The sequence below is a fragment of the Neomonachus schauinslandi genome, chromosome 13, assembly GCF_002201575.2.
Source record: "Neomonachus schauinslandi chromosome 13, ASM220157v2, whole genome shotgun sequence".
Classification (NCBI taxonomy): Eukaryota; Metazoa; Chordata; class Mammalia; order Carnivora; family Phocidae; genus Neomonachus; species Neomonachus schauinslandi.
The window spans coordinates 58,693,942-58,708,781 of NC_058415.1; the positions used below are offsets into that span (position 1 = coordinate 58,693,942).

At 40.0% G+C, this 14,840-nt stretch overlaps 1 protein-coding gene across 7 annotated transcripts in view; it reads left to right on the forward strand.

Moving 5' to 3' along the window:
- The window catches only part of MELK (maternal embryonic leucine zipper kinase), an 82,619-nt gene that overhangs the window by 42,197 nt on the left and 25,582 nt on the right, over nt 1-14,840 (forward strand). For all 7 annotated transcript variants that reach the window (XM_021691389.1, XM_044920469.1, XM_044920470.1 and 4 more), the window contains one exon: nt 8,717-8,803. In XM_021691389.1, the coding sequence (XP_021547064.1) occupies nt 8,717-8,803 (87 nt within the window). The remainder of the gene's footprint in view (nt 1-8,716; nt 8,804-14,840) is intronic.

Consider the following 14,840-nt stretch of genomic DNA (forward strand, 5'->3'; position numbering starts at 1 on the left):
CTGCTAACCATCAGTTTGTTCTCTAAGAGTCTGTTTCTTGGTTTGCTTCTCTTTCTCTCTTTTTCCCCCTTGCTTGTTTGTTTTGTTTCTTAAATTCCACATATGAGTGAAATCATATGGTATTTGTTTTTCTCTGACTGACTTATTTCATTTAGCATAATACTCTCTAGCTCCATTCATGTTCAAATGGCAAGATTTCATTCTTTTTTATGGCTGAGTAATATTTCAGTGTGTGTGTGTGTGTGTGTATACACACACACATATATATACACACACATACACCACATCTTTATCCATCCATCGATGGACACTTGGGCTGTTTCTATAATTTGGCTATTGTAGATAATGCTGCTATAAACATCGGGTGCATGTATTCCCCCCTTTTAAAAAAATTTTTAAGATTTTATTTATTCATTTGACAGAGGGAGAGACAGTGAAAGAGGGAACACAAGCAGGGGGAGTGGGAGAGGGAGAAGCAGGCTCCCCGCTGAGCAGGGAGCCCGATGCGGGGCTTGATCCCAGGAACCTGGGACCATGACCTGAGCCAAAGGCAGATACTTAATGACTGAGCCACCAAGGTGCCCCTATTCCCCCCCTTTTTAAAAGATATTTTATTTTTACGTAATCTCCACACACAATGTGGGCTTAAACTCACAACCCTGAGATCAAGAGTTGTATGCTTCACTGACTGAGCCAGCCAGCCCCCTTTTTGAATTAGTATTTTTGTATTCTTTGGCTAAATAGTGTGATTTCGGATCATAAGGTAGTTCTATTTTTAAGTTTTTTTTTTTTTTTTTTTAAGATTTATTTATTTATCTGAGAGAGAGAGAGAACACGTGAGCAGGGGGAGGAGGAGAGGGAAAGAATTTCAAGCAGACTCCCTGCTGATTGTGGAGCCTGGTGCAGGGCTCAATCTCAGGACCCTGAGATCATGACCTGAGCCAAAACCAAGAGTCAGATGCTTAATCGGCTGAGGCACCCAGGTGCCCCTTATTTTTAATTTTTTTTTTTTAAAGATTTTTTATTTATTATTTATTTGAGACAGAATGAGAGAGAGAGCACATGAGAGGGGGGAGGGTCAGAGGGAGAAGCAGACTCCCTGCCGAGCAGGGAGCCCGATGCGGGACTCGATCCCGGGACTCCAGGATCATGACCTGAGCCGAAGGCAGTCGCTTAACCGACTGAGCCACCCAGGCGCCCCTTATTTTTAATTTTTTGAGAAACCTCCATATTGTTTTCCAGAGTGGCTGCACTAGTTTGCATTCCCACCAACATTGCAAGAGCATTCATTTGCCTTTTTCTACATCCTCACCAACACCTGTTGTTTATGTTGTTGATTTTAGCCACACTGAAAGGTGTGAGGTGATAGGCCATTGTTGTAGTTTTGACTTACATTTCCGATGATGAGTGATGTTGAGCATCTTTTCATGTGTCTGTTGGCCATCTGTATGTCTTCTTTGGAAAAATGTCTATACATGTCTTCTGCCGATTTTTAATTGGATTATTCATCTTTTGGGTGTTGAGTAGGATAAGTTCTTTATATATTTTGGATACTAACCCTTTATCAGATATATCATTTGCAAATAAATATATTCTCCCATTCCATAGGTTGCCTTTTAGTTTTGTTGATTGTCTCCTTCACTGTGCAGAAGCTTTTGATTTTGATGTAGTTCCAATGATTTACTATTTTGTTTCCCTTGCCTCAGGAGACATACCTAGAAAGAAGTTGCTATGTCAAAAAAGTTACTGCCTGTGTTCTTTTCTAGGATTTTATGGTTTCAGGTCTCACATTTAGGTCTTTAATCCATTATTGAATTTATTTTTGTTTATGGTGTAAGAAAATGGTCCAGTTTTATTCTTTTGTATATTGCTGTCCAGATTTCCCAACACCATTTGTTGAAGAGACATTCTTTTTCCCATTGGATATTCTTTCCAGCTTTCTTGAAGATTAATTGACTATATAATTGTGGATTCATTTCTGGGTTTTCTATTCTATTCTATTGATCTATGTGTCTATTTCTGTGCCAGTACAATACTGTTTCGATTACTACAGCTTTGTAATATAACTTGAAGTCCAGAATCATGACTTCTTGGCTACTTGGGGTCTTTTGTGGTTCCATACAGATTTTTGGGATTGTTTGTTCTAGCTCTGTGAAAAATGCTGTTGGTATTTTGATAGAAATTGCATTAAATGTGTAGATTGCTTTAAGTGGTATAGACATTTAACAATATTTGTTCTTCCAATCCATGAACATGGAATGTCTTTCCATTTCCTTATGTCGTTTTTTATTTCTTTAATTAGTGTTTTATAGTTTTCAGAGTACAAGTCTTTTACCTCTTTGGTTAGGTTTATTCCTAGGTATCTTACTGTTTTTGGTACAACTGTAAATGGGATTGATTACTTAATTTCTCTCTCTCTCTTTTTAAATGATTTTATTTATTTATTTATTTGAGAGAGAGCAAAAGAGCACAAACAGGGGGAGCAGCAGAGGGAGAGGGAGAAGCAGGCTCCCCGCTGAGCAGGGAGCCTGACGTGGGGCTTGATCCCAGGACCCTAGGATCATGACCTGAGCTGAAGGCAGACACTCAACTGACTGAGCCACCCAGGCGCCCCTTAATTTCTCTTTCTGCTACTTCATTATTGATGAATAGAAATGCAGCAGATTTGTGTACATTGAATTTATATCCTGCAACTTTACTGAATTTGTGTCTCAGGTCTAGCAGTTTTTTGGTGGAGTCTTTTGGGTTTTCCACATAGAGTATCATGTTACTTGCAAATAATGAAAGTTTTACTTCTTTCTTGACAATTTGGATGCCTTTTCTTTCTTTTTGTTGTCTGATTGCTATGGCTAAGACTTCTAGTATTATGTTGAATAAAAGTGATGAGAGTCAACATCCCTGTCTTGTTCCTGACCATAGAGGAAAAGCTCTCAGTTTTTCCCCATGTAGGATGATGTTAGCTGTGGGTTTTTCATATATGGCCTTTATTATGTTGAGGTATATTCCCTCAAAACTTACTTTGTTGAGGGTTTTTATCGTGAATGGATGTTGTACTTTGTCAAATGCTTTTTCTGCATCTATTGAAATGATCATATGGTTCTTATCCTTTCTCTTAGTGATGTGATGTAACATGTTGATTGATTTACGAATATTGAACCAGCCTTGCAACCCAGGAATAAATCCTCCTTGATTGTGGTTAATGATTTTTTTAATGTATTGTTGGATTTGGTTTGCTAGAATTTATTGAGAACTTTTGCATCTATGTTCATCAGGGATGTTGGCCTGTAGTTCTTTTTTTTAGTGGTGCCTTTATCTGGTTTTGGTATCAGGGTAATGCTGACCTCATAGAATGAATTCGGAAGTTTTCCTTTCTCCTCTTATTTTTTGGAATAATTTGAGAAGAACAGGTATTAACTCTTCTTTTTTTATTTTTATTTTTATTTATTTATTTGACAGAGAGATAGCACAAGTAGAGTGGCAGGCAGAGGTAGAGGGAGAAGCAGAATACCCGCTGAGCAGGGAGCCCGATGCGGGGCTCGATCCCAGGACCCTGGAATCATGACCTGAGCTGAAAGCAGACGCTTAACCGACTGAGCCACCCACGCGCCGCCCCCCCCCCTTTTTTTTTTTAAGTATGCTCCACACCCGGCATGGAGCCCAGCATTCAAGATGTCAGCCTCTTGAACTCACAACCCTGAGATTAAGACCTGAGCTGAGATGAAGAGTCATATGCTTAACTGACTGAGCCACCCAGGTGCCCCTAACTCTTAAAATGTTTGGTAGAATTCACCTTTGAAGCCATCTCATCTAGTCCTGGACTTTAGTTTGTTGGAAGTTTTTTGATTACTGATTCAATTTCTTTGCAGGTTATTGGTCTGTTCAAGTTTTCTATTTCTTCCTGCTTCAGTTTAGGTAGTTTATATGTTTCTAGGAATTTATCCATTCCTTCTAGCTTGTCCAATTTGTTGACATATAGTTTTTCATAAATAATCTCTTATATTTCTGTGTTGTTGGTTATTTCTCCTTTGTCATTTGTGATTTTGTTTATTTGGGTCCTTTCTCTTTTCTTTTTGATAAATCTGGCTAGAGGTTTATCAGTTTTATTAATTGTTGTCAAAGATCCAGCTCCTGGTTTCATTGATCTATTGTGTGGTTTTGTTTTGTTTTTTTTTTTTTAGTTTCTGTATCATTTATTTCTGTTCTTACCTTTATTTCCTTCCTTCTGATGCCTCTAGGCTTCCCCTGTTGTTCTTTCTCTAGCTGCTTTAGCTGTAAGGTTAGGTTGTTGAGCAGCAGCTTCATTCTAGCAACTATCAGTACTGAGCCTCAGAACAGCGAGGGTGCAGGTATGTGAGCAATGCAGTAGCAGGGCCAGGCAAGTGGGTATGTGTCCCTTGTGGAGGGGGGGAGTGGGTGGTGCAGATGCCTGTGTTCAACCATTGGGGGTCATCATTTCTCCATGTGTGGGAGGGCTTTGCATGTCTTCTCAGCCATGATCCTAATAGGATAGGATACACTACTGCTTGTGGGAGAACAGATGCCAACATGAAGAAAGTCTCTGATTTTACCAACACAAAAATTATTTTAAATTTGGGTGCAGTATAAAGTAAAATATATGGTTTTGAGTGCTCAAAAAAAGTATATAATTTTCCTTATATCTTAGTATAATAATTGCTAGTATTTACTGAATACTTACTATCATTGAATAGTGTGCTATTACAGTAAGAACTCTATATTATACTAGAGTATAATATAAAGCACTTAGGATATTCCCTTTAAGAGTCAGGTGCTATTCTTTTTTTTTTAAGGATTTTATTCATTTATTAGAGAGAGAGATCACAAGCAGGGGGGAGGGGTAAAGGGAGAAGCATGCAGGACTACATCCCAGGACCCTGGGATCATGACCTGAGCCGAAGGCAGATGCTCACCCGACTGAGCCACCCAGGCACCTGAGAGTCAGGTGCTATTCTATGGGCTTTGTGTTTTTAATTCTTTTCACTCATTTAATCTTCATACCAACCCTCTGAAGTAGATACTGTTATTGTCTCCATTTTGCAGATGAAGCAACTGGGACACAGGTTGTAAAGTAACTTCCCCAAGATCAAACAACTAGTAAGTGTAGAACCAGGATTTGAACCTAGACATGAGGGCTCCAGAATGTGATGGATCTGACAGGTCAAATCAGTCAAATCTAGGGCCTGCATCCTATGTAGCTGTGGCCTTTGGGATGAGGGTTGCTTGTCTTGTCTCTATTAAGAGGTGGCATTGTGGTTCGGTAGAACAAACTCTGGGCTAGTAATGAAAAATGCCAGTCTTGGGCACATTGCAGGAATTTTTCCAAGTCTTCATTTTCTTACCTCCAATATGAGTATTCTGCTGTCAGCCTCTTATGTATGTTTGGGTTATGTTTGCCATTTATAAAGTGCCTTTATGTGTTATATCGTTCATCTGTCTTGCCTGCCTTACAGTACTGTTTCGGGGATCAAATGAGTAATATACAGGAGAACTATAAGCAATGATTGTTGCTTTTCAAAGTATTTGCTTTTCTCCCCTCAGTTTTCTGTTTCTTCAAGAGTGAATTATAAAAAATAATTCAGATTTAGTTGGATATTTAATGTATAGGTGCTATTCTATAACTCTGTGCATGATCTCCTTCTATCATTTTCACACATAGCTCTAGTACCCAAGTATTGTATCAAATAGAAGTTATATTCAGTTCTATTTTCTGCCCTACTGAACAGGAAATGTAGTAGGCACGGATAATCCAAAATAATTGGTTAGCTTTTGGTATTCATTTTTGTACTTAATTTAACTCGAGTATGTGTGGCTGAGAATTCAGAGTACAGATCTTTCTTGACTTAAGGGGTTACATCCCAATAAACCCATCGTAAATTGAAAATATTGTAAGTCGAAAATGCATTTAATGCATCTAACCTGCTGAACGGCATAGCTTAGCTTCGCCTCCCTTAAACATGCTTGGAGCACTTACATTAGGTACAGTTGGGCAAACTCATCTAACACAAAACCTATTTTATAGTAAAGTGTTGAGTATCTCATGTAACTTATTTTTTTTTTTTAAAGATTTTATTTATTTATTTGAGACAGAGAGAATGAGATACAGAGAGCATGAGAGGGAGGAGGGTCAGAGGGAGAAGCAGACTCCCTGCCGAGCAGCAGGGAGCCCGATGCGGGACTCGATCCAGGGACTCCAGGATCATGACCTGAGCCGAAGGCAGTCGCTTAACCAACTGAGCCACCCAGGCGCCCTCTCATGTAACTTATTGATTACTGAAAGTGAAAAACGGAATGATCGTATGGGTACAGAATGGTTCTAAGTGTGTTGGCTCTTTAGTCTCATGATCACGTGGCTGACAGGGAGCGGCAGCTTGTTGCTCTGCCCAGCATCACAAAAGAGTATTACACTGTATATCATTAGCCAGGAAAAAGATCAAAATTCAAAATTTGTAGTATGGTTTTTACTGAATGTGTATCGCTTTTGCAGCATGGTAAAGTTGAAAAATTTTAAGTTGAGCCGTTGTAAGTCTGGGACCATCTATACTTAAAGTATTGAGTCTCTTTGGAAAACCCAGCTTGAGATAAGCCATATGGTTCAGACTTTGGTGTCTTGTCCACCCCACTCTTTATTCTCTCCAGTTCAGGAGTCCAGCAAAGAAGCTAGCACCTTCTTCCTCCGCTTCCCTCCTTTCCCACACACACCTTGTGGTAAAGGCACAAAGCAGGAGGCTAGGGGGAGAGAGAAAGGGTTTTTTTGTTTGTTTTTAGGAGAGTAACTTTTTTTTGAGATGGAGAGAGAGTAAGAGAGAGCAGATCAGGGGGAAGGGCAGAGGGAGAGGGAGAGTGAGAATCTTAAGTAGGCTCTACAAGTGTGAAGCCTGACGCGGGGCTCAATCTCAGGACCCTGAGATCATGGCCTGAGCCGAAATCAGGAGTCGGACACTTAACTGACTGAGCCACCCAAGCAGCCCTGTTTTTAGGAGAGTAACATTAAGATTATGGAGGGAACCCCAGAAATCTTCTCACTTGAGCAGTGGTCACTCAATTGGTGTCAAAGAAGTTGCCCAACTGGTGGTAAAGTGTCTGAGCTTCTAAGGCTGGGACCTTCCTGAAGGGGGAATTTACAATAGGGGGAACTGCTAAGGTCAAAGCAACACAGTGAAAACTTATCTTAGCATTTTGGACTTTTATATAGTACCATTAGTGTAAGTCTCTGTGGTCTCCACATTCTCCGTAACCCATGAGGTTGTGCTTACACCAGCCAGTGACGCAGGTCGTTGTTTCTAGTGTTCCTCTGTGTTCATGATGGCAGCATGACTTTCTCTTGAATCCATTACTATAAGTGTGGTATCCAGCACAAGGGAAGGTTCATGATACTGCTCTGTTTTGTGGCGGGCAAACCTCTCCTGGTATATTATGTTTGGTTCTGAACACATCACGCTGAGGGCCAGTGACAACCTAAAGTGTGCGATCTATAGAAAGGGTCAGAATGGTAAGGGGCGGTAATCATTGAAATGGTGGTTAAAGGAACTGGAAAAGAGAAAACTTGGAGAGGACAGGTTGTCTATAATAGGGATATTCAAATTTCTGAAAAGCTCTTATACCAAAGAGGAAGTAAAATTATGACTGTTAGTAAAAATAGTAAACCATTTTTTGAGGGTCTACTCTGTTTAGATGTTGTACTAGGCTCTCCACATATGTTACATGTATTGCAAGGCAGGCTCTATTTCTATTTTACAGATGATGGAACTGAGGCTCCGAGAGGTATAATAACCTACTCAAGGTCATATAGTTATTTAGTGATTTCACAACTCAAACCACGGTCTCCCTAATTCCAAAGCCTAGATTGTACTGACACTGAATGGAGATCATAGGCAGACAGACCTTAGAGGGCAGGTGGGAGAAGCTAGCCATCCCAGTTGTTCTGTTCCTGGGAAAGGAGGACTTAGGGCAGAAAGTGAAAGACCACTGATTGGGGTTGTTGTGAAGAGAATTCATACATGGCAAAGATGAGTTTAAAATTACATTCCTTATGAATCTCTTCCACTGTAGTCTTCTGAACTCCTGTTCCAGGTCCAGGCTAGGCCCCTTCGGCCTTTTGGTTCTCACTGATTCGGATTTGGTTCTCAGAACCTATTTCTGGCCCCTCATGCATGGGTCTGAATACTTGGATAATTTCTCTCCTGAAGCAAAATAAATCTTGTATAGAGACTATCTCACTTTTTAAAACTGTGCTTTGCCAGTACCCTCAGCATCGTGAGGACTCCTTGGATTGGTGCTAAACCCTAATGTAGCTTGAGGTGCGCTGCATTACAAGTCTGAGCCACTCTTTTGCCAGCCTGTTGTAGAGCCACTGATGTTAGTGCCTAGTGACTGTTCCTTGATGAAGATGCCATGCAGATCCCACTGTAGGCAGTGGGAAGGAGGACAGAGTGCCTTGGCTACATAATTTTAACAATCAGGTGGTGATGGGATGTGAAGGGCTAGGCAAGAGCTCCTCTTCATGAACTGCTTATTGTCACCTGTTGACATCTTTAAAACTTACGGAGAATGTTTATTCTCACTTAAGAATTTGATGAACTCATGTTGTTTTTACACATTGGTATTGATTTTACAAAGTAATTATGCTAACTTTAAGATTGGAAAACAATGAATATATTTGTAATTTTTTGTTAATAAAGTTTATAATATTTTTTTGTAGCTTATTCACCTCGATGAAGATTGTGTAACAGAACTTTCTGTACATCACAGAAATAACAGGCAAACAATGGAGGATTTAATTTCATCGGTAAGAAATACAATGTGAATTTGAGACTAATATCTCTTGTTTTATTTTTCTTTATTGATACAATAAATGTACTGGTAAAGTACATTAAAAATAGTATAGCATTTGTCAGACCTAGGATTTTATCATGGGTGTAAATATTATAATTATGCATGATTTTCACTCAATTCTTTTCTCATGTCTGCTGGATATCCTCTTAAAAATGACATTGATTAAAGAAAATTATAGTGGGGAAAAAATGAAGAAACAGAAGAAACTAGTCCACAGAGAATTGATAGAGTTCTGATTTTACTCCTTGAAATTCTCTAACATAGAACTATGATTCTGTTTGTAGGAATAGGTAAACACAAAGCACTTTTCTTCTTACCTAAAAGCAATCCTGTGGCATCACATCACCCATAAGCTTATGAAACAAATACAGATATCGTTATCATGATTTCTGTGTTGGATCATTTTAGCTCTTTCAGATGCTTAATCTCTAGATTTTTTTGTAGGGATGGAGGCACTCACAGCTGACCCTGAGTATAATCTAACCTGATAGGGATTGCACCTAACTTTGCTCCTGATTCAGTACTGTGTCTTTCATCATCTATGATTTGTGTTTTTGTCTCTTTTCTAATTTGCAAGGTAAAGGCCTTAAGCAAAATTTTTTTACTAAACAAAGCTTTGCTAAGCCACAATTCTTTTCAGTGAGGAGGTATAAAGGATTTTTTTGAATGACATAATAACCAAGGTTCTAGAATGTGTCAGAATTCTAAATTCTGACACTCAATGTTTGACATTCAAACAGAATGATAATTTAGTTTTTCATGGATAATGCCTTTATTTTATTTTATTTTTTTAAAGATTTTATTTATTTATTTGAGAGAGAGAGAGAGAGAGAGCATGAGTGGGGGGAGGAGCAGAGGGAGAAAGAGAAGTAGACTCCCCACTGAGTAAGGAGCCCAATGCAGGGCTCCATCCCAGGACCCTGAGATCATGACCCAAGCCAAACGCAGATGCTTAACTGACTAAGCCACCCAGATGCCCCGGATAATGCCTTTAAAGAAATGGCAAGAATTGGGAATTGTTGCAAGGTCTTTTATAATGAAAATCTGAAGTTTCCATTGAAGTAACTTAAAAAAAAAAAGAATGACTTTTTCTTTTGGACGATCTTTAATAGAAGACTATATTTCAGATACATAAGATTTCTTTTAAAATTTTTACAAGTTTTCAAACACCTACAAAAGTAGAATAGTTTAGGGCGCCTGGGTGGCTCAGTTGGTTAAGCAACTGCCTTCGGCTCAGGTCATGATACTGGAGTCCCAGGATCGAGTCCCACATTGAGCTCCTTGCTCAGCAGAGAGTCTGTTTCTCCCTCTGACCCTCCACTCTCATGTGCTCTCTCTCTCACTCTCTCTCTCTCAAATAAATAAATAAAATCTTAAAGAAAAAAAAAGTAGTTTAACAGTGATCTTCCATGTAATCATCATCTAGTTTCAACAGTTAATGACACTTTGCCAGTTTTATCTGTATCCCAGCACCCTCTCCCATCTGCCCTTTTAAACCAGGATATTTCAAAGCTAGTCCCAGACATCCTGTCATTTTATTGAGAAAAAATTTGGTGTGAGATCCACAGACTTAAAATCTGAATCTTAAAAGTAATATACTTGGTGGGGCACCTGGATGGCTTGGTTGGACATCCGGCTCTTGTTCTCAGCTCAGGTCTTGATTTTGCGGTTTTAAGTTCGAGCCCCACGTTGGAATTTCAAGAACTATTGAGGAAAAGTTCTTAAAATAATATCCTTTATGTGGTCTTTACATACAGTTTTCAAACTTAAAAGTGAAATGGAAATAGGAATTGTTTACTTCTGATACAGAAAAAGTAGATAATGAAGCATGATAGAGATTGTTTCCTGGTGTTAATCTTTCTAAAGATCTCAGTGATTCTAAAAGCTAGACATGAACAACATCAAGGATGTTGTGAAGAAAGTAATAGTTTTTCTTCTTTTGTACTCTTCCCTCATTCTTATGTGCCTGTTTATACTTACTTTCCAGTCCTAGGGATGAGTAGTATACAGGCTATGCATTCTAAATGTGAGCTTGTCAACCTTATCTGAACATAGAGTCCCCTGGGTGCTTTTTTTTAAGATTTTTTTTTTTTTTAATTCGAGACACAGAGATAGAGAGAGAGAGAGAGGGAGAGAGCATGAGCAGGGAGAGAGGCAGAGGGAGAGGGAGAAGCAGGCTCCCCGCTGAGCAGGAAGCCCGATACGGGGCTTGATCCCAGCATGCTGGGATCATGACCTGAACCTAAGGCAGACGCTTAACCATCTGAGCCACCCAGGTGCCCGTCCCCTGGGTGCTTTAAACTAATCCTGATGCCTAGGTCCTACCCCCAGGGCTTATGATCTAATTGGTTTGGTGTGTGGCCTAAATATCAGAATTTTTAAAAGCTTCCCAAATGATTGCAGTATGTTGCCAGGAGTTGAGAAGTACTACTCTAAATTCTTGCTATTCAAAGTATGTTCTGACCAGGAGCGTTAGCGTCACTTGGTGCTTGTCCGAAATGCAGACTCACAGGCCCCACTTCAGACCTACTGAATCAGAATCTGCATCTTAGTAAAATCCCTAAGTGATTCACATGTACATTAAAGTTTGAGAAGCATTGGTCTAAGTCAGTGGTTTTCAACTGGGAGTGATTTTGCCTCTTAGGGGACATTTTTGGTTGTCACAACTGGGGTGTGTATACATGCTAATGGAATATAGTGGTTAGAGGCCAGGATTCTGCTAAATATTCCACAACAGAACAGCCCCTCACAAGAAAGAATTATCCAGGGGGCTCCTGGGTGGCTCAGTCGTTAAGCGTCTGCCTTCAGCTCAGGTCATGATCCCAGGGTCCTGGGATCGAGCCCCGCATCGGGGTCCTGGGATCGAGCCCCGCGTCGGGCTCCCTGCTCGGCGGGAAGCCTTCTTCTCCTTCTCCCACTCCCCCTGCTTGTGTTCCTGCTCTCGCTATCTCTCTCTGTCAAATAAATAAATAAAATCTTAAAAAAAAAAAAAAAAAGAAAGAAAGAAAGAATTATCCAGGCCAGAGATGAGTAGTGTTGAGGTTGAGAAATCTTGGTTTAGGAAGTCCCAGAGAATTCACGTTGGTCCTAGGTACTCTCCAGTTTATTTATTATTTTTTAATTAAATTAATTAATTAAGATCTTATTTATTTTTTTGACAGAGAGACAGCGAGAGGGGGAACACAAGCAGAGGGAGAGGGGGAGGGAGAAGCAGGCTTCCCGCGGAGCAGGGAGCCCGATGTGGGGCTCGATCCCAGGACCCTGGGATCATGACCTGAGCCGAAGGCAGACGCTTAGACTGAGCCACCCAGGCGCCCCTATTATTTTTTTTTTAATTAATATATAATCTATTATTTGTAAATTAGTTTGTTATGGTAAAATAGCTAGCGTGATTTCTTTTTTTTATTAACATAATGTATTATTTGTAAATTACTTTGTTTATGGTAAAATAGCTAGTGTGATTTCTTTTTTTAATTAACACATAATGTATTATTTGTAAATTACTTTGTTTATGATAAAATAGCTAGTGTGATTTTTTTTTATTAACATATAATGTATTATTTGTAAATTACTTGGTACTTTCCAGTTTAAATAGCCTCAGGGGACCCAGATTTGAGGTCATCTATGGTCTGTCACACTTTTTCTGGCACTTTGGGAGCTTTGCCTTTATTTTGGGGGCTGGTTAGACTGGACAGGGAGAGATCAGTTTAGTGAGATCTATGCTGGTATGGTGCTGCTGATCTTTGTGCAGAGAGAGAAGCAATATTATTCTCAAATGTTTGACTCCTAGAACTCCCACTTTTATATCATATACATGAGCACTCTTTTTTTTTTTTTTTTAAGATCTTATTTATTTATCTGAGACAGAGACAAAGAGAGCTAGAACAAGTGGGGTTAGGGGCAGAGGGAGAGGGAGAAGCAGACTCCCACTGAGTGTGGAGCCTGACTCAGAGCCAGACCCAGGGCTAGATCCCAGGACCCTGAGATCATGACCTGAGCCAAAGTCAGACACTTAACCGACTGAGCCACCCACGCGCCCCTAAACATGAGCTCTCTAAACTGCTTTTTTTTTTTTTTTTTAAAGATTTTATTTATTTATTTGACAGAGAAAGACACAGCGAGAGAGGGAACACAAACGGGGAGTGGGAGAGGGAGAAACAGACTCCCCGCCGAGCAGGGAGCCCGATGCGGGACTCGATCCCGGGACTCCAGGATCATGACCTGAGCCGAAGGCAGTCGCTTAAGCAACTGAGCCACCCAGGCGCCCTCTAAACTGCTTTTTATATGCAGAAGTTAGAGTTTCATATGTGTTATGATTTCAAGACATCTCACCGTAGCCCTCTTGAGACTCCCAGTAGTGGTGCTAGAGCTTCCTTCCACCTGATTGCTTTCCTTACTTTCCTCCTATTTTCCCAGCTGTGAGTGGCTGTGAATTGTGGGAGCAGCCAGTCATCTGGTAGGAGGACTTCATTGAGGGTTACATGTGCATATGAGAACCTATTCAGATCAGTCCCTTCCCCCACCCCTGCAGTACAAATCCCCCTGTATTCTGGTGGCAGAAGTTTAAAGATTGAGGGCCTCACAACCAAGGTCAGGGGAAGGATAGTGAGCCATTCCTCAATTTCTTAAACGCTCTGTACCAGTAACTGCCTGCCCTCAGCCCAGGTGCCTGGGCAGTTCTTTAACATGTAGCCTGCGTGAACAGTAACTGGGGATTAAATTTTTTTTAGAAATGGAGTCTTCTTTATGATAGGTAAACCTATTGCTTTACTTTCAGACATTTGACTTTCAAAACAGGGAGTAATTAAAATATGAGGGGGCGCCTGGGTGGCTCAGTCGGTTGAGCGACTGCCTTCGGCTCAGGTCATGATCCCAGGGTCCTGGGATCGAGTCCCACATCGGGCTCCCTGCTCTGCGGGGAGCCTGCTTCTCCCTCTCCCCCTCCCCCTGCTTGTGTTCCCTCTCTCGCTGTGTCTCTCTCTGTCAAATAAATAAATAAAATCTTTAAAAAAAAAAAAAAGATGAGGGAGACATGGGTTGTGTTAGACTTGGGATTGACGTCACCTGAAAGCGTAACTAATGTGCCGATTCATCTGTTATTGAACACACAACTTCCCCATGTATCTAATTGTAATGAGTAGTGTGAAGTGGCTATGGCAAAAAAGTTATTAAAAGGATGTCTTTTTGTTTAGGGATAAAGAGGGCTTAGAGTTTATAAAACTCCTATGCAGGTTTAGAGGACTCCATCTAAAACTGTCCAGGTATTGCTTACATTGCCTGGATTGTGCCATACTGTTGTTGATAAACAAGTGGCAACTTGTTTCAGAGCCATTGTTTGTAATCAATTTATGGCATCTCTTTCAAAAAGGTAGGACTGTCATAATGGAGAGTGATTGTGACTGCTTAGTTTTTACCCAGTTCCCAAGTACCTTCTTTATGAAACTTTCTGCCCTTCCTTCCAACCCATCCTGTCTGGATTAAAGGCAACATTCTGTAATAATTTATCACAGTATTTTATACTTCTTCCACTAGATTGATAGGTCCATTATATAGATTTCAAAGCATACATGATGATTGTGGCCATCTAAAATATTAACAGATAAAATTTATTAATAAAAACAGTTTTTATTTACACCTTTTTGGTCGTAGGCCTCTTTGGATTATGTGCCTTGTGAGGAGATACATGCATTAAATATTATTAAAATTTAACACTCTTGTAGGATAGAGAGTCACCTAGTCTTATGAGTCCATTATTTAGAAACTTGCAGTTATACATAGTGGATTGAACAGGTATGTTTACATCCAACCCTTCCCTAAAACCTCACTAAAATAATAAAGGGATAAAAAGATTAAAAAATTCACAAGGATGTTGAGGATATAAGAGGAGACAAAAGTAATGTCAATAAGATTTGAGGAATTATAAAATAGGTAAGTGGCATCTGACATAGCACTTCAGAGAAAGCTGAAAGCTAAATGCCTGCAATGGGAAA